We start from the raw sequence: 24,983 nt of genomic DNA, 5'->3' as shown, positions 1-24,983 counted from the left end.
ACTGTGAGTCGACCAAGTACAAGTACAATCAAAATTAATGCATTTTTGACATGGTTTCATATTAAGGTTGATTTACTGATTTTTGATAAAGAATGTAAAGAAAGTGGTGCCAAGAAACTCCTCCCACAATGGCAGAGTCTAGCACAGGAGTGAAAAAGGCGAGATAAAGTATTTGTAAATGAATACCTGTGATCTCCTCACATAATGAAGTGGTCCATTCTTGAATGCTGAATAACCTTAGGCAGTTCAGAATGTCCTCAACGATTCTCACCACCTTCGGCAGATATGCTGCAAGAAGCATTTTATCGGGATGCATCACAGCATAGTTTAGGAACAGCTCCATCCAAGGCCAAGAAATTGCAGTGTTGTGGACACGGCCCAGACCATGACACTAACCAACCTCCCTTCCATTGACTCCATCCACATTTCACGCTGCCTCGGCAAGGCCACCAGCATAATCCATGACCAGTCACTCCCTCTTCACCCCTCTCTCATCAGGCAAGAGGTACAGAAGTGTGAAAACGCACACCTCCAGATTCAGGGACAATTTCTTCCCAGCAGTTATTGGGTAACTGCAGCATCCTATCACCAACTAGAAAGCGATCCTAACCTACTATCTACCTCGTTAGAGACCAGCAGACTATCTATAATACTGGCCTTTATCTTGCATTAAACCTTGCTCCCTTTATCCTGTACCTGTAACTGTGGATGGCTTGATTGTAATTCAAGTATAGCATGCGACAAAAAGGTTTTTCGCTGATCCTCAGTACAAATGAGAATAACAAGCTAAACTAATATTAGAAAATAGGTGCAGGAGTAGGCCCTTCGAGCCAGCACCGCCATTCAATCTGATCATGGCTGATCAAAGCTCGGGTGATAAGTTGATAGATGCTAGGCAGAGAACATCTTTAATGAGGGTGAGTTTAACTACTTCCCTTGGCGTTCAATGTTACTACTATCACCATTGTCACGCCTTTGTCTTGAGGGTCACTTTTGACCCTACATTTAACTGGACTAGCCGCAGAGCCTATGGTTATAAGATCAGCTCAGAGACTGCATGTCCTGCAGTAGGGTGTTTTGTGTCCCTCCAAAGCCTTTCTTATACCCACAAGGCACGAGTCAGTGGTTTGACAAAGTGCTCCCTAATTATGTTTATCTGAAGCTCTGGCAAAAATGAATTGAAACTCTCCATTCACAAAAATGCTTGGGGAACATACGCTAATGACTCCTTGGGTATTGTGTAGGAAGGAACTGCAGATGCTGATTTATTCTGAAGATGGATACAAAACGCTGGAGTAACTCAGCGGGTCAGGCAGCATCTCTGGAGAAAAGAAATAGGTGACGTTTTGGATCGGAACCCTTCTTCAGGCTGAAAGTAGAGAGGGGAGGTAACTGGAGGCAGGAAAAGGCCAGAACAAATCAGTTCCAGCAACAGATGACCTTGAGAAGGATGGAGCCTACAATGGCCCATTGTTGGCTGGGGAAGAGGTGGGCCAAAGGAATGCAAAGAGTGGGACTGGTAGGATGACTGAGGTGGGGAAGAGGGAGGATGGGAATGCAGGAGTTACTTGAAATTGGAGAAATCAACATTCATACCTCTGGGTTGTAAGCTGCCCAAGCTGTTCCTCCAAATTGTATTTGGCCTCATTGTGGCAGTGGAGGAGGCCCAGGACATAAAGGCCAGAATGGGAATGGGAGTGGGAGTTAAAACGTTTAGCAACCAGGAGATCGTATAGGCCAAGGCTGAGCTCCAGAGATGCTGCCTAACCCCCTGCGTTACTCCAGCACTGGACTTTTAACGACCCAGTATCTAGGTAAATGTAAATGTTAGGGTGGCATAGTGACACAGTGAGAGAGTTGCTGCCTTACAGCGCCAGGGACCAGGGTTCCATCCTGACTACGAGTGCTGTCTTTACAGAGTTTGCACATTCTCCCTGTGATCACGTGGGTTTTCTGTTGGTGCTCAGCTTTTCCTTCCATATCCCAAAGGCGTACAGGTTTGTAAGTTAATTGGCTCTTGTAAATTGTCCCTAGTGTGTAGAACAGTGTTGGTGTGCGGGGATCGCTGGTCGGCAGAGGCTCAGTGGGCCGAAGGGCCTGTTTCCACACTATATGTCTACAGTCAACAGTCTACAGTACACAGCTCAGTCCTGGCTGCTCAAACACCTTGGAAAGTTCACAGAGTTTGGTCAGACTTACAAAGAGTTATTTATCCAGCGTTTATCTGCTGATGTTCTCATGCCGTGGGCACGATGACCGTGACACCACTGCCAATGCTCCATGAGCATCCCTTTCAGCTGAGGCAGGGCAGGGCAGGGCAGGGTCTGCAGCAGTGCCTACGGCTGCCACAATTGTGGATTAAACCCCCTCTGCACCTGGTTAAACCCCCACTGCACAATGAAGCACATAATTCACCATTGTGCTCAGAATCTACCAAAAGAGAAAAAAAGTCAGGCTGAAATCATAACCCTGTCCCAAATACAAGTGTCTTCAGATGCTGGAATCCGGAGCGACAAAAAACAACCTGTTCAAAGAACCATGCAAGACACAAAGTGCTGTAGTAACTCAGCGGGTCAGGCAGCATCTCAGGAGAACGTGGATAGGGTGACGTTTTGGGTCGGGACCCTTCCTCGGACTCAATGTTGGAGACGGGAGATGGGATCCTCACTGGGAAACGAGGACTCCTTACCAGAGCAAAATGCCCGGAGGCGGTGGCGACGGAAGAAGAGCTTAACATCAAGGCTGGCCCGGGAACGCTGCCCAGTATGTAACACGTCCAGACCAGCGCCCCAGCAGTCCACTGAGAACTGACCTCTGAAGTCAAACAAAACCTCTCGGGCATGTATTCTGCAGCCAAATGGGAAAACAGTGCGAGATGCAACATGCCAGACACATAATCCAGTATGTTTCAAGAGCCACAAGGACTTCATCAGTAAACTGAAGAATGCTCAGTGACACTTTAAGGTGTGACTTTGTTTCATTTAGTTATAGTCATACGGCGTGGAAACAGGCCCTTCAGACCAACTTGCCCATGCCGACCAGCATGCGCCATCCACACCAGTCCCACCTGCCCCACTTTCCCTGTATCCCTCTAAACCTATTCTATCCACGTACCTGTCCGAATGTCTTTTAAATGTTCTGGAAGTACCTGCCTCCCTTGTTATTACATAATGCCAAGCCAAACCGAAGCATGAAACACAGTCGGTCACGAGTAATTCACGGAGCTACCACCTAGACAGTGCAGAGGTCGGGATCAAACCTGTGTCTCTGATGCTGAGAGGCTATGTCTCTACCCAGTGCACCTTTTTGGATGATTATAGGGGATCTTTTACACTTAATTACGCCTCGCATACTTTAGCTTTATAAATGCAGTACTTCATCGAAGTAAATGGCCAGCTGACGTGTTTGAGTTTCTTGAATGAGCATTGAACTTACAACCCTTTGACCTTTTGGTGAGTTGCTGCCAAATGAATCAAGAGCCAAGCCCTTCAGTTATGTCATGGTGTGAGGGAGCAATTTTTAATAAAGACTGTCATTGTGGTACAATATGAATGCAAGAGACAGGAACAGAAGTCTTCACCATAATTTAGCAAGATCATAGCCGATGGATCTCAAATACAAATCCTTCTCTGCCTGTTTTGAATTAAATCAGTCAGGAATGTTTAATGTCATATGTCCTGAAACGTACAAAGACAAAAATAGTGCCCCCAAGTCGATGTAGTTCAGAGCATATTTGGAGGTGTGGTGTTTAATAGCCTGATGGTTGTAGGAAAGAAGCTGTTCCTGAACCTGGACTTTAGTTTTCTGGCTCCTGCATCTTCTTGCTGATGGCAGGTGTGAAATGAGAGCGTGGCCAGGTTGGTGAGGGTCTCTGATGATGCTGGCTGCCTTCTTGAGGCAGCGACTCTTGTAGATCCCTTCAATGGTGGGGAGGTTAGAACCCGTGATGGACTGGGCAGAGGTCACCACTTTTTACAATCTTCTTCATTCCTGGGAGTTCCAGTTGCCGAACCAGGCCGAGACCCAACCAGTCAATATGTTCTCTACTGTACACCTGCAGACGCTCCCTCCTTGCTCCCTCATTTCTTAAGTAGTGGGGTCACATTTGCTACTCGCCCCCGATCACAAGGAACATTGTGGAATAATAATCAGCCCAGAAACCTCTTTCAAAGCACCAGGTGCAGATCCATGGTTTCATTATTGGGTAGGTTTCAATGAGGTCCCCCCTCCTCCTAAACTCCAGCGAGTACAGACCTAGAGCTGTCAAACGCTCCTCATATATTCTCAATCATCCCAGGGTCAAGTGGACTGAGGTTGGTTGTTTCCTCTGGACATAGACAGTGGAATCATCATATTTGTTTTAACCTGGTTGATGAAATTGATTACCTAGAGGGTCTCTGACTCACTGAGATGAGATATGTGATAGGATTAGGGGGGGGGGCAGCACAGTGGTGAAGCAGTAGAGCTGTGGCTCACAGCGCCAGAGACTGGCTTCCATCCTGACTACGGGTGCTGCCTGTACAGAGTTTGTACGTTTTCCTCATGACCCTATGGGGTTTTTCCCGTTTCCTCTCGCACTCCAAAGACGTACAGGTTTATCGGCTAATTGGCTTCAATAAAATTGTAAACTGTCCCTGGTGTGTGTAGGATAGTGCTAGTGTACGGGGTGATCGCTGGTCAGTGCGGACTCGGTGGGCCGAAGGACCGATTTCTACCATGTATCTCTAAAGTCTAGTCAATAAATCAGATGTTGACATGTTGATCTGACACTGTGTACATTATGCGGTTGAGTTGTACATTACATCATGTGGGTTAAGGGCAGCCACAATGAGGAGCTGTTCATGAACGGACTGTTGATATTGATCTGGCCAAGAGGTCCCTGACCAACATTCCCCTGATGATCCGGCCTGATCCTTGGCCATAGTCTGGTGTGATTACAGGTGCGCAGAACTGGTCAGCTTCAGCCAAGCTTAGATATATTTCTGATGCAGCATACTGATAACATCAATTAAACACTGGACCTTTTTAGACATGAAATGCTGGAGTAACTCAGCGGGTCAGGCAGCATCTCTGGAGAAAATGGATAGGTGACTTTAGACTTTACTTTAGAGATTCAGCGTGGAAACAGGCCCTTTGGCCCACCGAGACTGCGCCAACCAATGATCACCACCGGACACTAGCACTATCCTAAACACACTAGGGGCAATTTACATTGTTTTAACAAAGCCAATTAACCTACAAACCTGTACATGGTTCCAGAGTGTGGGAGGAAACCGGAGCACCCGGAGACAACTCACGCAGTCAAAGGGAGAAGGTACAAACTACATACAGACAGCACCATCGTCGGGATCGAACCCGGGTTTCTACCGCTGTAAGACAGCAACTCTACCGCTGCGCCACCATGCTGGTCTTTATTTTAAATGACAGCTGCTAGATACAAAGTAAATGCAATGTTAGCAAAAAAGGAACCAGGCTAAGAATAAAGGGGGTATTCTTAAACTGTTTAACTTATTTGGAAGTCTCAAGATAATGTGGTCTCTTGCACAACTCACTGTTTCCAACAATTCTATATTAAATGTAAACAACCAAGAACATTTGCTGGGACTTCAGTCTTGGGAATTCCACTGACTCTAAAGGAAATATACATTTTAATTTACAAAAGGGGGTGGCACAATGGCGCAGCGATAGAGTTGCTGCCGTACTGCGCCTGAGACTCGGGTTTGATCCTGATCAAGGATGCTGTCTGTATACAGTTTGTACGTTCTCCCTGTGACCGCGTGGGTTTTCTCCGGGTGCTCCGGTTTCCTCCCACACTCCAAAGATGTACAGGTTTGTAGGTTAGCACAAAATGCTGGAGTAACTCAGTGGGTCAGGCAGTATCACTGGAGAAGAGGAATAGGTGACATTTTGGGTCGGAACCCTTCTTCTGATCTGATTCAGATCTGAACAAGTGTTCCGACCTAAAACGTCATCTATTCCTTTTCTCCAGAGATGCTGCCTGACCCGCTGAGTTACTGCAGCATTTTGTGCCTATCTTCAGTATAAACCAGCATCTGCTGTTCCTTCCTACACAGGTTTGTAGGTTAATTGGCTTCAGTATGAATTGTAAATTGTTCCTACTGTGTAGGATAGTGCTAGTGCATGGACTCGGTGGGCCAAAGTGCCTGTTTCCACACTATCTCTACAGCCTAAAGTGAAGCCTTAAAGAATTGTAACCACGTTTTAAATAAATCCGCATATATGAGCAAAACCAGTAGAGGTCAGTATATCAACAGATATAAAAAGATATTGGCAAACTTTAAAGTCTGCAGAATGGAATATCATCATATCATATCATATATATACAGCCGGAAACAGGCCTTTTCGGCCCACCAAATCCGGCCCGCCCAGCGATCCCCGTACATTAACACTATCCTACACCCACTAGGGACAATTTTTACATTTACCCAGCCAATTAACCTACATACCTGTACGTCTTTGGAGTGTGGGAGGAAACCGAAGATCTCGGAGAAAACCCACGCAGGTCACGGGGAGAACGTACAAACTCCTTACAGTGCAGCACCCGTAGTCAGGATCGAACCTGAGTCTCCGGCGCTGCATTCGCTGTAAAGCAGCAACTCTACCGCTGCGCTACCGTTATGAGGATGACTCTGAGAGAAGATGCTACAATCAACAACTCCTCTGTCAGTTTGTAATATACATCTTCTCGAATCATCACTGCCCATTTCCATCCATCAGTTTGCATTATCTCCCTGACTTTCTTACTTTTGTTTTGCTCTTCGAATAAACATTGTCAAACAGAGCATGGCAAAGCAAAGGGTGTCTGATGACGATATTCCCGATCCGAGACGTCACCTATCCATGTTCTCCAGAGATGGGGCGGGAGATGCAGTGGTAGAATAGCTGTCTTACAGCGCCAGAGACCCAGGTTTAATCCTGACTGCGGGTGCTGTCTGTACATACTTCTTGCGACTCTGTGGGTTTTCTCTGGGTGCTCCGGCTTCCTGCCACGTTCCCAATAACATGTAGGTTTATAGGTTAATTGGCTCTGTAAGTCATCCCTAGTGGATAGAATAGAACTAGTGTAGGGGATGAACGCTGGTTGGCGTGGACTCGAAGGGCCTGTTTCCATGCCTATATCTCTAAACACTTGACCCACTGAGTTACTCCGGTACTTTGTGTTCTGTTTTTGTAAAACAGCATCTGCAGTTACTTGTTTCTCTGGTGTATTTTGTAGTTTGCCTCTTTTCATAACAATGTCCAAAAAAGCTTTAAAATCTTCACTGACACCAGCTGAATCTTACAGCCCAGAGAATAAATTGGATGGGATTGAAAATCCTTTGGGAGTATTCCATTTTTTGTTTAATGATGGCAAAAAAGATGCTAGCCAAGCAGAATTTCCCACCAACTCAATTATTCACATTGCAAATGAGGTTGTGGTTCAGATACCAGAGTATGAGCAGATGGGATGTTTGTGTTTTGAGAAAGAAAGATTTGGATTAACACGGCAGCATTTGCTTCCATATCAGGATGTGCCTCAGAGCTCTACACTCGAAAGAGAACATTTTTCTAGCCACTGCTGCAGGAAAACATTATAAGGGGAACTTTTCAGTCTGCACCGTGTTGCAGCAGTAGAGTTGCTGCCTCACAGCGCCAGAAACCCGGGTTCGATCCTGACTACCGGGGGCTGACTGGACAGAGTTTGTACCTTCTCCCTGTGACTGTGTGGGTTTTCTCCGGGTGCTCCGGTTTCCTCCCACATTCCCAAGATGTGCAGGTTCGTAGGTTATTTGGACTCTGTAAACTGTCCCCAGGGAGTAGGATAGATTTAAGTGTATGGGTGATCGCTGGCTCGGTGGGCCGAAAGGTCTGTTTCCACGCTGTATCTCTGAAGGAACTATAGCGTAACATCAGACAGAATGGCCGATGCAGCAATCCAAGGATAAACCAGATATTTAGTAAAAAGAAATAGTAGATGCCAAGGACGTGCAGATGCTGATTTACACAGAGTGATGGTGCAACTCAGCGGGTCAGGCAGCATCTCTGGAGAACATGGATAGGTGCCGCTTCGGGTCGGGCCCCTTCTTCAGTCTGATGGCATGATAGTTTACCACACGAGGCAAGATAGATGTGAATGAGTTTCTGGAAAATCCACTGGCTCCGTGGGCGACCAAATTCTGATGATAGTGATAAATGAGAGTGGAGTGGTGCAGAGAGGAGCCAATCTTAGTTGGCCATTAACAGCCATCCATGTTGTGGCCACTCATGAGCTTATACTAGCTCAGGGAATTTTAGTAGCATCAGTAGAACCTTCCTGGTGTCTTTAGACTTTATATTTTAGAGATACAGCATGGAAAATGTTAGTTTTCCTCTGACATTGGTTCAGATTCAGATTAGATTCATTTTTTGTTTTAGTTTAGGGATACTGCGTGGAAACAGGCCCTTCGGCCCACCAGATCCATGCCGACCAGCGATCAGCATGCACTTGTTCTATCGTACACTCCAGAGACAATTTTACAGGACAATTGACCTTCTAACCTGTATGTCTTTGGAGTGTGGGAGCACTCGAAGAAAATCCACGCGGTCACAGGGAGAACGTACAAACTCCGTACAGACAGTGCCCACAGTCAGGATCGAACCCCAGTGCCTGGCGCTGTCAGGCAGCAACTCTACCACTGTGCCGCCCTAATATCTACATTCACCCAGATACTCTCAGTAGTTAAGTGCAACTGCGCTTGAGTAACTCAGCAGATCAGCAGCACCTCTGGAGAAAAAGGATGAGTGACATTTCTGAAGTCTGAAGAAGGGTTCTGGCCCATAAGGTCACCCATCCTTTTTCTCCAGAGATGCTGCCTGACCCTCTGAGTTTATCCAGCACTTTGTGTCTATCTTTGGTATAAACCAGCATCTGCAGTTCTTTATTTCTAAGAGTTAAAAGTGCACTCGGGTTCCCAAATACATCCAATTACCAGAGTGCTTGAATACATTGAATTGAAGAAGGATATCTGGCATTAAACACTGAAAAAGACAACATGCCCATCAAACAGATGAAATCTTAATCTCATCTGTCGTGTCCCAATTTAAACCTGGGTTCGGAGGAGAAGTAACAACTTTGCTCTTTTCAATGCCCATTGCTGCCCATTTACTCAGCTTGGTTTTGACATGGACAGTCGCCAGCTGTTTTTGACAACAGCCAGACTTAATTTGGCCTCGTTTCCTGGGGACCCAGGAGAATGCTATCCACAGTCAAGAGGCGGAGATGGGAAACAGCAGGCCTTTATTTTTATAAGTATATCAGCACAAATTGCGTAGAGAAATGCCAGAAAAAGATGAAAGTGGCAAAAGAAACATGAAAGAATATCCTTAAAAAGCACAAAATGCATAATAATCAGTAGATAATTCATCAGTCTGCTTGCAATTGCCATCTAATTGTATATCGGAATATTTAGTGTATAGTCTAGGGCATTACTTGAATGACATTTAAAAGACGTTTGGTGCTATAACAACATTAAAAATGACATTTGGACGGGTATATGGATCTGAAGGGTTACAATAGACAATAGGTACAGGAGTAGGCCATTTGGCCCTTCAATGAGATCATGGCTGATCATTCACAATCAGTACCCCGTTCCTGCCTTCTCCCCATACCCCCTGACTCCTCTATCTTTAAGAGCTCTATCTAGCTCTCTCTTGGAAGCATCCAGAGAATTGGCCTCCACTGCCTTCTGAGGCAGAGAATTCCACAGATTTACAACTCTCTGACTGAAAAAGTTTTTCCTCATCTCCGTTCCAAATGGCCTACCCCTTATTCCTAAACTGTGGCCCCTGGTTCTGAACTCCCCCAACATTGGGAACATGTTTCCTGCCTCTAATGTGTCCAACCCCTTAATAATCTTATATGTTTCGAGGAAAATAGGCCAAACACAGGCCGGTGGGACCAGTGTAGGCAAAGGTTCGATCCTGACAACAGGTGCTGTCTGTGTGGAGTTTGTATGTTCTCCCTGTGACCATGTGGGTTTGTTCTCGAGTGCTCTGGTTTCCTCCCATATCCCAAAGTCGTTCAGGTTTGTAGCCTGATTGGCTTCTGTAAATGACGCCTAGGGTGTAGGGTAGAACTAGTGTCCAGGTGTTCACTTGTCAGCATGGACTCGGTGAGCTGAAGACCCTGTTTCCACGCTGGATCTCTAAAACTAGTTTAGGGTTTGTAGTGATTTTAATTTAGAGATGCAGTGCAGAAACTGGCCTTTCAGCCCACCGAGTCTGCGTCGACCAGCAATCCCTGTACACGAACATTGTCCAACACACGAGGGATAATTCGCAATTCTTACCCAAGCCAATTAACCTACCTACCTGTACGTCTTTGAATGTGGGAGGAGACCGGAGCACCTGGAGAAAACTGATGCATTCATAAGTTATAGGAGCAGAATTAGGCCATTCGTCCCATCAAGTCCATTCCACCATTCAATCATGGCTGATCTGTCTCTTCCTCTCAACCCCATTCTCCTGCCTTTTCCCCATAACTGTTGACACTAATCAAGAATCTGTCAATTTCCGCCTTAAAAATATCCATTGACTTGGCCTCCAATGAATTCCACAGATTCACCACCCTCTGACGAAAGAAATTCCTCTTCATCTCTTTTCTAAAGGTCACGTGTAGAATGTACAAACTCCCTACAGACAGCACCCGGAGTCAGGATCGAACCTGTGTCTCTGGCGCTGTAAGGCAGCAACTCTACCACTGCGTCACTGTGCCGTCCTTTATTTGCCATAAGGTTTTCCAACTCCTGCTGTCAAATTCTATTTGTCTTTTGAAAGTCTGCATGGCTTCTCCTAACTGTACTTACCACTTTGGTTTCAAGAATTGCCACCAGCATTATTGTCATGCCAAATTACCCAAGGTGTTAAAGTGTGACATTAAAAAAGGATGTTGAAGCCAGAGCATTAAAAAAATATATTGAGCAGGCACTTACATAATGAGTGTGTTCTTGGAAGATGAACATTACTGCAGATGATTTGTGGCGTGATAAATGTTGAGAGATTAAAGTTCTTGCAATCAATGAACAGAAAGGGAAACTTATCAACAATGCAGAAGGCAAACGCGGTTTGATTGACCACTTTGTTTATCAGTTCTTCCTGTATGATCCTGAAATTCATAGTCAGTAACTTTAGTATTTCCATTCATACTCTGGCTACTGTATCCTTAACCTTTATCTTATTCTAATCAAGCCCAACGCCAGGGATAGCATAGCATCTTTGACCAGGCAATGTTACAGCCATCATTACAGATGCCGCCCGGCTTACGATGCTTCGGCTTGCGATATTCGACTTTGCGATGGTACAAACGCCAGCGACCCGTGGCGAGCCGCAGCTCGCTTCCGGCCACGTGATCTGGTGTATTAAATGCATTTTGACGTACGATATTTTCGGTTTACGATGGGTTTCTCAGAATGTAACGCCATCATAAGTTGAGGAGCACCTGCACTCTGCAGAGTGGCACAGAGTTGTTGTCTTTCAGCGCCAGAGACCCGGGTTCGATCTTGACCACGGGTTGTGTTTGTACGGAGTTTGTACGTTCTCCCTGTGACTACATGCATTGGGTTCTCTGGTTTCCTCCCGCATTCCAAAGATTTGCAGGTTTGTACGTTAATTGGCTTGTGTAAATTGTCCCTAGTGTGTAGCATAGAGGTAGTGTACCGATGTCGGTTGTTTGGTGCAGACTCGGTGGGCCGAAGGGCCTGTTTCCGTGCTGTATCTCTAAACTAAACTAAATTTCAGATAACCAGCACGTACAGTTTATATCAGAACTGGCCACTTCTGATGAACGGGCATCGATCTCTAATGTTAATTTGTTTTTTTCTCTCTCCACATTTGCTGCCTTACCAGCAGAGTATTTTCAGTATTTCTTCCATTTCAGATTTTCAGCAACTGCAGAGTTTTGAATTTCATGCATCAGACAATTTTTCCCTCGTATCTGTTTGCAGGGATGTCATCTCCTCCTGATAATTTGTCTGCAATCGATAAGTCTACCCCGTCTTCTCATTTGGCACACCTCACTTTGTACCATCCAGATTGTTCAGAACCACTCCATCCAAAACATCCCCTTTTGTTTTCTCCATCTCTCCTGCTCCTCTGCAGCTTAAAACATGTACACTTCACGCTGCCTCAACAAGGAAACAGAATAATCCAGGACCAGCCTCACCCCAGTCGCTCCCTCTTCTCCCCTCTCCCATCAGGCAAGAGGTACAGAAGTGTGAAAACGCACACCTCCCAGCTGTTATCACTCAACTGAACCACCCTAGAGAGTGGTCCTGACCTCCCATCTACCTCATTGGACACACTCACACTATCTTTAATCGGACTTTATCTTGCACTAAACTTTATTCCCTTTATCCTATATCTGTGGATGGCTTGATTGTAATCATGTATATAGTCTTTTCACTGACTGGATCGCATGCAATCAAAACGTTTTTCACTGTACCTCGGTACACGTGACAATAAACTGTACTAAAATAAAATTCAATTGTTTTTTTTGTATGTAGTAACAGGTTTTTAACCTTTTTTAAATGCAAAAAAATATTTGTATCAGAATGTTTTTGCTTCTCAAGTTATTGGATATTTGTGAATATCAAACTATTCAATGTCCAGAGCGCATGCCAACTTTGACAGCCAGGGAGTTAGAGGGTGTGGGGCCACACACATAGTCAGAGTAATTGTCTGAATACATCTGTGCTGAGACAGTCCCTTTGCTGTACTGCGCCACTTAGAAATGCTGGGAGATCAATTCTCAATGTGTGTCAGAAGCAAAAGCACGCACACCTCCAGATTCAGGAACAGCCTCTTCCCAGCTGTGATCAGGCAACTGAACCTTCCTACCAACAACTAAAGAGCAGTCCTGCCCTTCCATCTGCCTCATTGGACACCCTCGGACTATCTTTAATCAAACTTTACTAGACTTTATCTTGCACTAAATGTTATTCCCTCTATCATGTAATCAAGTATCTGTACACCGTATCTGTACACTGTGGCTCGATTGTAATCATGCATAGTCTTTCTGCTGACTGGATAGCATGCAAAAATCCACCCTGTTCCTTGTTAAGATAGGGCACTAAGATGGGCCTTCATTTTAATGTCTCAAGTGAAAGACAAGACTTCTGACGGTGAAGCGCTCCTAAACCTCAGTGAAGCACAAGCCTAGATGTTTATGCTTGAGCCCCTGGAGAGAGATTGAAGCTAAGATTAAGAAGATTAATGAAGCAGTGTGCTCCTGGGGATTAGCACGAAAATAGACCAGAGGAACAGATGGATCAGGAGCTGAACATATACAGATCATGAAGATTAATGAAATAGGTTGGCAAGGTTTTTAAAAACAAGCACCCGTGTCGCAACAAGCTCGCTGGAATGACAGTATTGAAGAGCAACGATCTTGAACTTACATTAAACCTTTGTTTATCCATCTTGAGAATAAGCAATAAAAGGCTTGGACTGACAGATCCCAGGCCAAATGTAAGAAGTGTTATTTTATTATTAATTTAATTTTAAAAATCTCAATCAAATTCCACCATGCAAGCTGAAAAGTTTCAATTAAAATCATAGTCATACAGCATGGGTACAGACCCTTCGGCCCTAATGTCCCATCTATACTAGCCCCACCTGCCCGTGTTTGGCCCATACCCTTTTTTAAACCTGTCCTATACATGTACCTGTCCAAATAATTTTTAAATGTTGTGATAGTACCTGTCTCAACTAGCTCCTCTGGCAGCTCGTTCCATACATTCACCACCCTTTGTGTGACCAAGTTATCCCTCGGGCTCCTATTAGATCTTTTCCCCCTCACCTTAAACCTATGTCCTCTAGTTCTCAATTCCCCTTCTCTGGGCAAGAGAGTCTGTGCATCTACCCAATCTACACTTCTGATGATTTTGTACACCTCTGTAAGATCATCCCTCATCCTCCTGTACTCCAAGGAATAGAGTCCTAGTCTGCTCAACCTCTCCCTATAGCTTAGGTCCTCGAATCCTGGCAACATTCACGTTAATCTTCTTTGCACCTTGAAAACATCTTTTCTATAACGTGGTGTCCAGAACTGAACACAATATTCCAAATGCGTAAATACTCTAAATCATTAAATAAAATTACCACTAAAAACCTAGTATTTGTAATGGTGAGTTGCCTGTCCTAGTAGAAACATGGAATGGTTTACAAAAAAAATACATCATGGGCTGGAGTAATTCAGTGGGTCTGGCAACATCTCTAGGGAACATGGATAGGAAGACGTTTTAGGCCGGGACCCTTCTTCAGACTGTTCACGTTGGGACTCTTCCCCAGACTGAGGAAGGGTCCCCGAACCGAAACGTCACCTACCCATGTTCTCCAGAGATGCTGTCTGACCCGCTGAGTTACTCCAGCACTCTGTGACTTTACGTGTCCGAGTCGTCAAGTACAACAAAATAATAGGTTGCTGTAAAACCTCTTCCAGTTCAGTCATCAATGTTTAGTTTAGAGACATAGTGTGGAAATAGGTCTTCGGCGATCACCCATGCACTAGTTTTATCCTACATACTAGGGACAATTTCCAGAAGCCAATTAACCTACAAACATCTGTCTTTGGAATGTGGGAGGAAACCAGACCACCCGGAGAAAACCCACTCGGTTACAGGGAGAACGTACAAACTCCATACTGACAGCAACTGAAGTCAGGATCGAACCTGTGTCTCTGGTGCTGTAAGGCAGCAACTCTACCGCTGCCCCACTGTGTTGCCTCTAGATCTAGATGCCTTGACCAGGAGAAACACCTTCCTCTTACCCACTCCATTGAGCCTTGTAAGAATTGTACTTATTTCATTGAAGTCACCTCTCATCTTTCTAATGACTAGAGGCCCAGCTTAGTCAATCTCTGCTCGTACAGCAGATCTGCCAACCCAGAAACCTGTCTGATGACTCTTCAATGTGCTCCCATTATGGCAATTGCACCTTGTGTCTGCCGCCTTGATCCAGGTACAGAGCGTCAACTACAGGGACGTGACTGGACTATTTCCCTGTGTCTTTATGGTTGGCAGAGAGTGGCATTGGCAAAGGACCAATTTTTGCCACTCAGCCACTTCACCAGAGTTGGCAGCATAAGCAGACAGGGGAATAGAGGGGAGACCGGACCTGCTAATCTTGAATCAAAAACGACACTGCTTTGCCAGTGCGGTCTGTAAATTTACTTTGCACAACAGCCTCCTTTTACATACCAAGTTGGCATTCAGCAGGCAGACACGTGGCAGACTTCTAGGAAAGCTGGCTGCAATTAAAAGGCCACCATTTTCAACCAAATATCTCAAGTACTGAATTTAGTCCTTTTCTTTGAATGGGACAGCTTACTATCTGGAAGTCACCATTCCAGGGCAGAATGGTGGCGCACTGGTAGAGTTGCTGCCTCACAGCGCCAGAGACCCGGGTTCGATCCTGACTACAGGTGCTGTCTGTACGGAGTTTGTACATTCTCCCTGTGACTGGGTGGGTTATCTCCGGGTGCTCCGGTTTCCTCCCACTTTCCATAGACGTACAGGTTTGTAGGCTGATTGGCTTGGTGAAATTGCAAATAGTCCCTAGTTTGAAGGATAGTGTTAGTGTGCGGGGATCGCAGGTAGGCGGGGTCTCGGTAGGCCAAAGGGTCTGTTTCCATGCTGTATCTCTAAACTAAAAAACTACAAATGAAAAAAAAAAACTTTCCAAAACATTAACGATCTAAACTAGAGATCACTTCTCCAAATATGAGGTTATGGGCCGCCCAAGAGTGGAATGATGGGACGTTTCTGCACCCAAAGTGTGATAAAACTCCAGCACAGAGGCTTGAGGCTCAGTTATTGAGTTCAATCAAAGCCGTGGCCGATAGATATTTGGACAATAGAAACAAAACTCAAGCTATGGGGATAAGATGGGAAAATGCTGTTGACATAGAAAATCTAACTGAATCGAACACTAGGCAAAATGGCCGCATCCTGCTCTGATTTTTTTAATGTTGTCTGCTCATCATTACTTATCTAAACAATGCACAACATTGTGGTGGGAATGGAAGCAATGATTTAACCGACTATGCTAAAGGTACATCCTTTTAGTCTGGTGCTAGACTCTCCCACTCGTGGAAACATCCTCTCCACATTCACTCGATCCAGGCTTTCCACTATTCGGTAAGTTTCATTGAGGTCCCCCCTCGTCCTTCTAAACTCCAGCGAATGCAGGCCTAGTGCCATCAATCGCTAATCATAATCATACTTTATTAGCCAAATAATGTTTTGCAACATATGAGGAATTTGATTTGCCATACAGTCATCCCAATAAAAAGCAACAAGACACACAATACATTTTAACATAAACATCCACCACAGTGACTCCTCCACATTCCTCACTGTGTTGGAAGGCGAGAAAAAAGTTCAATCTTCTTCCCTTCTTAGTTCTCCCCCGGTTGGGGGCCTCAAACCTTCCGTTGTCGGGGCGATCTTGGCTCCCTTAGCCGGTGGTCGGGGCCTCCGCGTCGGGGCGATCAAACTTCTGCATCGGGGGGATCTCAGCTCCTCCACGCCAGGCAATCAGATCCCAGGTCGGGGCTAGTCAAACCTTCTGCGACTTTGGAGCTTCCTGACATTGGCCTCCACCCGAGACTGCGAGCTCCCCAATGTTGGAATCCGCAGGCCACGATTGGAGCGCCGATCCCAGGCAAGGGATTGCAGACTCCGATGGTAAGTCCACGGCCCCGCGGTGGAGCTCAAAGTCAGTCTCGAGCAAGGCCGCCAGCTCCATGATGTTAGGGTGCAGAGCGACCGGAGATACGATCCGGAAAGAAATCGCATCTCCGGCAAGGTAAGAGATTGAAAAAAAGATTTCCCCCACCCCCCACATAAAACAAGCCAGAGAACATTAACACAAACTTTTAAAACACACAAGACAAAACAGACCGTTGGCAAGGCTGCCATCATGTTAATCCAATCATCCCCCGGACCATTCTCGTAAACCTCCTTTGGACTCTCGCCAACGCCTGCACATCTCTCCTCAGATATGTGGCCCTTTAAGATGTTTCTTTATAAACCTATTCGCTGACAAAGCATCTCGTTATGTGTTTCATGTCAAATATTGATTGATGGAACTCAAATGAAATGCGCTTAGAATGCTTTGCTTATTCAACAATGGAATAGAGATGTAAGATGTTGTTATTGAATAATTCAGTAATTCAAAATCAGTAAATCTGAAAAAACAAAGAAAGATTAGGAGATTTTTTTTCTATGACTTGCAGCGATCTAGAATACACTGTGTAAAATTCAATAGTCATTCATTAGAGATAGAGCGTGGAAATAGGCCCTTCAGCCTGCCGAATCTGTGCTGACCAGCGATCGCCCCTACACACTAGTGACAATTTACAGAAGCCAATTAACCCACGAACCTGCACGTCTTTAGAACGTGGGAGGTAACTAGATCACCTGGGGAAAACTCACGCGATCACAGGGAAAACATACGAATCCATACAGACAGTGTCTGTGGTCAGGATCGAACCTGGGTCTCTGGCGCTGTTAGGCAGCAACTGTACCGCTGCATTAATACATTAATAGTATTTCATGTTGCAACTTGGTTAGTGATAAGAGAGAACCATTATTTTTTGTTGTAAATTGGATATATTATTCTAAATGTTATTGTATTGAGAAAATGCCAGTGCAAGTGTGATTTGATTTTATTCAGTTTGGTTATCAGTATGCAAAGCTTGCTAAAATCCCCCTGCACACTGTTTAGTTAGCAGCATTAAGACATGGGTTAAATTCTTTAACTAAACACCTCAGGGTGGAATTTCAGTTATTTGTACAATCTCACATATTAATCCATCACTGTGGTAAACCCATCCACAGGCTCCCATCAATGCACAAGTTGTAATAGGCTAGACAGATATTTTTTGGACTTTTATTAGTTTGCAATAATATAAAATTATTCCTGTAGCATATTTATCTGGAATGGAAATAAATTAAACTTATCCATGCATGCTTACTGTATGATAATGTTGAAATACTGTATAACATGCATATTCCACAATTCTATTCCATTATTATAAGCTTCTTAACTCTATTGTAAAACATATTTTATGTATAAGGCTCTAGTTAAAAATAGTTATGTCGTCTAACATGCTGTATAGCTTCCCTGTTGGTCTACCTTGGAACGTAAAACAGTTGCATTTCCCAATACATTTTCTGTGGCGATTTGTCGGATGTTAGATAAGTTGCTTGATCTTGTCAGTTTGCATGTGGTTTTATAGTTAACTCAGTGAAGGCATCAAGGTATCATTTGCCAAGTTTCCTGTGGGGAGAAATGTCCATCTTTCCTTTATATCAGGTGTTGATCGTGAGACCTGGCTAGTGAGGGCTTCAATCAGTGGTGTGAAGTTCCATCATTACATCCATTTAATCTAAACGTGTCCTATTAACAGATAATATACTATTGACTGGGATCATTGGCATTGTATCAGACAGACACATATTTGTCAGAAACTGCATTAGCAGAGAGACATTAACATTTGGATGTTTGGGCCAAATGCAGGCAGGTGGGACTAGTGTAGATGGGGAACGTGGGCTGAAGTGAGCAGGTTGGGCTGAAGGGCCTGTTTCCGTGCTGTACGACTCCATGATTCTATGGATACAGATTTAAAAATATTGCCAAAGAAACTAGAGAAAGATTAGGAGATTTTTTTTCCTATGATTTACAGTGATCGGGAATACACTATGTAAAATCCATTAGTAACATTCAAAAACCAAGTGAAATTTTTTTAAAATGTAAAATAATCGAGTTCTTCTTTTAGAAGAATGGCCTGTTCTTGTGATGTTTCATCGAGACAACGTGAGCTCGATTGCGCAAATGGTCTCCTCTTGTTAGATTTTGGGGATCCAGCTTGAAAACAGGCCCTTCGGCCCACCGAGTCCATGCCAATTAGCGATCACCCTGTACACTAACACTACCCTACACATTCGGGACAAGTTATAATTTTACCAAGCCAATTAACCTACAAACCTGTACGTCTTTGGAGTAGGGGAGGAAACCGGAAACTCCATGCGGTCACAGGGAGAACGTACAAACTCCGTACAGACAGCACCCGTAGTCACGATCTAACCAGAGGCTCTGGCGTTGTGAAGCAGCAACTCTACCACTGCGCCTTTGTACTGTACATTGATACCATGTTGATTGTAGGAAATTTATTGTTTCAAAACTATATTGCCATAGTCTATAACCTATCATGGTCCACTGAAATTATTTAAAATGCAATTTCTATTATTTCTATAGTTTTGATATCTCTCATGTTTTACTTACAAAATCACAAATGAGGATGACTTCATAAGTCATTCCACAGTCAGTTGAACAGTTTCCTGATTGTGGTAAATTGGAGTTTGGGACAAAATCCCAAAGCTTGAAGTTTTTGACAGGATAACGTGCAAAAAATATATATCAAATTGATGCAGCAAAGGTGTTGAACAGATATGAAGAGGGAAAACACCGGGTGGATTTTGGGGAAAAACTTTCCGCATAGACTCATAGAAAATATGTGACTGAGCAGTAAGCTATTTTACCCATCATGACTATGCTTGTGGAAAAGAGAGTGTTACTTAGTTTATACTCTGCTTCAAACACTAAACGCATAGTCCTGTAGGACTATCCCTAGGAGATAGCTCTTCAAATGCACATTGAAGTTCTTGTGAACAAATTCTAACCTGACCACACTCTCATTTCACTCCTGCCTTCGGGGAGAAGGTACAGGAACCTGAAAACTGTAATGTCCAGGTCCTGGAGCAGCCTCTTCCCTGCAACCATCAGGCTATTAAGCACTACAACCTCCAATTGCATATACTTCGGGTCATTGTTTGTGTCTTTGCACTATTATTCTTTGTTTAATTTTTAAAATATATAATGAATGTTTTTTGGTTAAGAGTTTTGCAGATTACTATGTTTACATATCTGTTGTGCTGCTGCAAGAATTTCATTGTTCCATTTTGGGGCATATGGCAATAAAACACTCTTGACTCTTGATGAAATGTTAACTGGTCCTTCCTTCACCTCCATAGTTAAAAATAATAGGAAAAAGAGTTTTAAGGATGGGCAGTGAATGATGAGTTTGGCTGTGATAGCTCAGTCTTCCAACCCACCTCGTTGTGGTCATTCACTTTTTTTTACATGCACTTCCATGTAGCTGTAACATTATTACTCTTTTTATTTTCTCTTTTTGCTCTTCCTGATGTACTTGTGTCTAACTTAATTTCCCTGGATAGCATGCGAAACAAAGTTTTTCCACTCTAACTGGTACAGGTGACAATAATAAACCAACATCCCCTGAATGAATAAAAGAAATATAACTAAGTCTTCAGATCTGTTCTTCCATTAAAATTTGATCGTTATTGAGATGTGTTAGCAGTGACACAACCTCAATTTGTTTTAAAAGCAAGCATTGTGAATCTTCTGTTAAGGGTCATTTATTCCTTGGTTTACCTAACTTTTTTTGATGCCCTCAATATCCTTACCCAACTAAAACCTACCACTGCAGTCTTGAAAGATCCAATTCAACCCCTTCAAGAATCATGCAGTTTTCCACATTTCAAATACTGTGTCCCCATTGATCACCATTTTCTGCTTGTGTTCTAGATGTCCAGTTTTCTTGTGAGAAAGGCTAATGGCACCTTAACAACGTTCTAAAAAGAATCAAGAACGTTCTACGGAGCAGAGGAGGAAAAGAATGGACTAACAAGCAAGTAACTTTGCTGTAGTTTTTCTTCAGGAAATGCATACAATATTGTTTAATTATTACAAATTTGATTATTACCATTACCGGAATGTGTTAGAAAAGACGCTAACTTCAATTTGTGTTTAAATGCATGCTCTACAAACTTTCTATCAAATATGTAAATCGACACAGGTGAATTCAATGTAAAATGTTATCATCTTACAGATTTTTTCACTTAGCTTTGCATATAATACTTTACTCTCATCAAGATATAGCGAATTACTAGGCATGATTTTTCCAATCCACGTTTGCGATGGGCCAGCTACCCACGTGAAAATAAAGCTTCAGATTTAAACTACCTGAATGATGATACTGAGGCTCAGATGTTCTTCTGCTGGTCTTATTGGAATTTAAGACCTCTGACTGATTATTAATTCCTGATGTATTATAATTTCCACCAATGCTACTGATAATAACTGGCCGCCTTTTCAGTCATTACTAGATTATTTTTCATCATCACTGTCTTCCACATTAGAAGATAGGAATCATTCTCAATCTACAAGTACGAGACCAGCAAGACTTGTGTTTTCTAATCTTCTCTTGTTGAATTGATTGGGAGAGCGGGTCGGCTCTCTTTAAATCACGATTGCGGAGAGGAGCCTGAAGCACATCATGACCTCAAGGGGAATGGGGGGTTTAATTCCATTGCCGTCGAGACGTAGGTAACGGAGTTGAGGCTGATTTTCTTCTATGGGCCTCTGATAAATATTGCTGACAGGCAGAGGGCAGATTTGCGGTCCATTAAGCTCTATAAATAAGAAAGAAAAGATCTGTATTAATATTCAGACAAGGAAAAAGGATGGTAAATACATCTCAATGGTCTGCCTCGAGCAGGCAATATTGAATGGATTTTTTCGTTTAGTTTATTGTTGTCATGTGTACTGAGGCACAGTGAAAAGCTTTTTTGTTGTGGGCTAACCAGTCAGCAGAAAGATTATACAAGATTACAATCAAGCCATCAACAGTGTACAAATACAAGGTAAAGGGAATAATGTTTAGTGCAAGATAAAGTCCAATTAAAGATAGTCCGAGGGTTTCCAATGGGGTAGATGATAGGTCAGGACTGCTCTCTAGTTGTTGGTATGATGGTTCAGTTGGGAAGTAAACTGTCTCTGAATCAGAGGCAGCATCTCTGGAATACATGGATTGTTGACATTTCGGGTCAGGATCCTTCTTCAGACTGAGTGTGGAGTGGGGGGGGGGGGGGGGGGGAGAAAGCTGGAAGATAGGAGGGACAAAGCTTGGCAGGTAATAGGTTGACCCAGGTGAGGAGGGTTTTTTGATAGGCAGATGATTGGACAAAGGCCAGAGATGAAAAGAGAAGGTTTGAGACAGAAGGATTGAAGGGTTGTAAATTGTGAAGCTAGAGGAAGGAATGTAGGTGGAAGGGGAGGGGGAGGAGAGAAGTAGATGTGAGAGGCAGGGAAGAAGGAGGGAGCTTATAGAAGGAAAAGGAAAAAGGGGGAGGGTTATGTAGTTACCTATAATTAGAGAATTCAATGTTTATACCATTGGGTTGTATGCAACCCAATGATTAAGTTGTTTGTGTGTGGCCTCACTCTGACAGCGGAGGAGGCCCAGGACAGAAAGGTCAGTGTGGGAATGGGAAGCGGAGTTAAAATGTTTAGCAACCGGGAAATCCACTGGGCCTTGGCGGACCGAGCGTATGCGTTTGGCAAAATGGTCGCCGAGTCTATGCTTGGTCTTGCTGATGTACAGGAGCCCACCTCGGGAACACCGGATGCAGTAGATGAGGTTAGAAGAGGTGCATGTGATTCTCTGTCTCACCTGCTGGGGTCCTTGGATGGAGGTGAGGGAGGAGGTATAGGGGCAGGTGTTGCATCTCTTGCAGTTGCAGAGGAATGTACCTGGGGAGGGAGTGGTTTGGGTGGGATGGGATGAGTGAACCAAAGAGTTGTGGAGTTGCTTTGAATGTCTATTTCTGTTAATCCCAGAAACACTCTGGAATACTAGTTATTTGAAAAACAGGGCGTGTGCAGCGGTAGAGTTGCTGCCTCACAGCGCCAGTGACCTGTGTTCGATCCTGACTATGGGTGCTGTCTGTACGGAGTTTGCACGTTCTCCCTGTGACTGCATGGGTTTACTCCGGGTGCTCCGGTTTCCTCCCACATACCAAAGATGTACAGGTTTGTGCATTAACAGGCTTCAGTAAATTGTAAATCGTCCCAAGTGTGTAGGATAGTGCTAGTGTACGGGGTGATCGCTGGTCGGCGCGGACTCGGTGGGCCGAAGGGCTTGTTTCTGCGCTGTATCTCTAAAGTCTAAAGTGGGTGTAAACTCTCATACAGGCTTCTTAATAACCTCTTACTTACTATTGATTTGGTTGTGGTCCAGATGTAAATGTTGTAGTGTGAAATGAATGAGAGGGACTGAAGTGAGTTGGTTGTAGGACAACTGCAAGTCTATTATGGAGGACACATTAAAAATAGTGTCAGGAAGTCCGGTGTCTGAAATCTCATTGTGATTTAGCCTGACAAAGGACAGTTTCGGTAGGCTGCTGAAGTAGTTTCTGGGTATCTCTTTGATGGCGTTTTTGTCCAAATAGAGCTGTAGGAGTGACACAGGGATCTGCTCGGGCATTGCCTTGAGGTCATTCTGGGCCAGATTGAGCTGCAGTAACGACTTCAGTCCTTTAAATGTGTTGGGCTGAATGACAAAGTCTTTCAGTCTGTTGCCTTGCAGGTCGAGCAAGGTCAGCTTGGCTAGGTTTGAGAAAGTTCCCTCGGGTATGCTGGAAATCTTGTTCCTCGCCAACCGAAGCTGCTCCAGGCTACTTGGCAGAGGTGATGGCACTTTCTCCAGGCTATTGTCGTCAAGGTACAGGTAGAGCAGGCTTTCCATTTTCTTCAAGAGGCCTTTTGCAATGTTGCCGTTTGTGATCTTATTTTTGTTTAAGTTCACCCACTTCAATTGAGTTCCGTTTTTGAAGGACTTCTCTGGGATGCCATCAATGAGATTGTTTTGCAGGTAGGCGTACAGGACCCTGGATGGTACCATGGGCATGGCATTGAGGTGCCTGCTGTCGCAGTAGAGGGCGTTCGAAACTCTGCCAGGGCATCGGCACTCTTTAGGACATTCATAAAAGTATTCCAACCTCGCTAAATACTCTTGGTCTTGACACCATATGCCGCTGTTCATGAATAAAACAACTAGAATGGGCTGGACAAGCTTCATGTTTGCTCCTCGTCTGGAAGAAAAGGAAGTGGGGAAAAATCAATCAAAGAGCAAAGCTAAAAACTGCTAGAAATCTGAAAATTTGAAGCAAGGAGGCACAGTGGCGAAGGGGCCGCACAGTGGTGAAGGGGCCGCACAGTGGTGAAGGGGCGGCACAGTGGCACAGTGGCACAGCGGTAGAGTTGCTGCCTCTGCGCCAGAGACCCTAGTTAGATTCTGACTACGGGTGCCGTCTGTACGCAGTTTGTACATTCTCCCTGTGACCGTGTGGGTTTTCTCTGTGCGCTCCGGTTTCCTTTCACATTCCAAAGACGTGCAGGTTTGTAGGTTAATGGGCTACTGTAAATTGTCCCTAACGTGCAGCGAGTGAATGGGAAAGTGGGATAGACAATAGACAATAGACAATAGGTGCAGGAGTAGGCCATTCAGCCCTTCGAGCCAGCACCGCCATTCAATGTGATCATGGCTGATCATTCTCAATCAGTACCCCGTTCCTGCCTTCTCCCCATACCCCCTCACTCCGCTATCCTTAAGAGCTCTATCCAGCTCTCTCTTGAAAGCATCCAACGAACTGGCCTCCACTGCCTTCTGAGGCAGAGAATTCCACACCTTCACCACTCTCTGACTGAAAAAGTTCTTCCTCATCTCCGTTCTAAATGGCCTACCCCTTATTCTTAAACTGTGGCCCCTTGTTCTGGACTCCCCCAACATTGGGAACATGTTTCCTGCCTCTAATGTGTCCAATCCCCTAATTATCTTATATGTTTCAATAAGATCCCCCCTCATCCTTCTAAATTCCAGTGTATACAAGCCCAATCGCTCCAGCCTTTCAACATACGACAGTCCCGCCATTCCGGGAATTAACCTAGTGAACCTACGCTGCACGCCCTCCATAGCAAGAATATCCTTCCTCAAATTTGGATAACAGATCTAATGTGAATGGGTGTGCGATGATCGGTGTGGACTCAATGGGCCGAAGGGCCTGTTTCCATGCTGTAAATTT

At 44.4% G+C, this 24,983-nt stretch overlaps 1 protein-coding gene across 1 annotated transcript; it reads right to left on the bottom strand.

Moving 5' to 3' along the window:
• Positions 1–21,360: 21,360 nt before the first annotated feature.
• LOC144603412 (keratocan-like) lies at positions 21,361–23,980 on the bottom strand. Its single transcript, XM_078416595.1, has 2 exons — positions 23,119–23,980; positions 21,361–21,533 (listed from the first exon to the last, which is right to left on the bottom strand). Exons 1-2 carry the CDS (start codon positions 23,978–23,980, stop codon positions 21,361–21,363), a joined length of 1,035 nt encoding a protein of 344 aa, XP_078272721.1.
• Positions 23,981–24,983: the final 1,003 nt, after the last annotated feature.

The sequence above is a fragment of the Rhinoraja longicauda genome, chromosome 20, assembly GCF_053455715.1.
Source record: "Rhinoraja longicauda isolate Sanriku21f chromosome 20, sRhiLon1.1, whole genome shotgun sequence".
Taxonomy (NCBI): Eukaryota; Metazoa; Chordata; class Chondrichthyes; order Rajiformes; family Arhynchobatidae; genus Rhinoraja; species Rhinoraja longicauda.
This window is presented reverse-complemented; position numbering and strand designations above follow the sequence as displayed.

Coding starts and splice junctions, on each gene's coding strand:
- LOC144603412 (XM_078416595.1), bottom strand. CDS start 23,980: ATGAAGCTTGTCCAGCCCATTCTAGTTGTTTTATTCATGAACAGCGGC. Junction 21,534..23,118: donor GGACCACAACCAAATCAATA/GTAAGTAAGAGG, acceptor TCTTATTTATAG/AGCTTAATGGACCGCAAATC.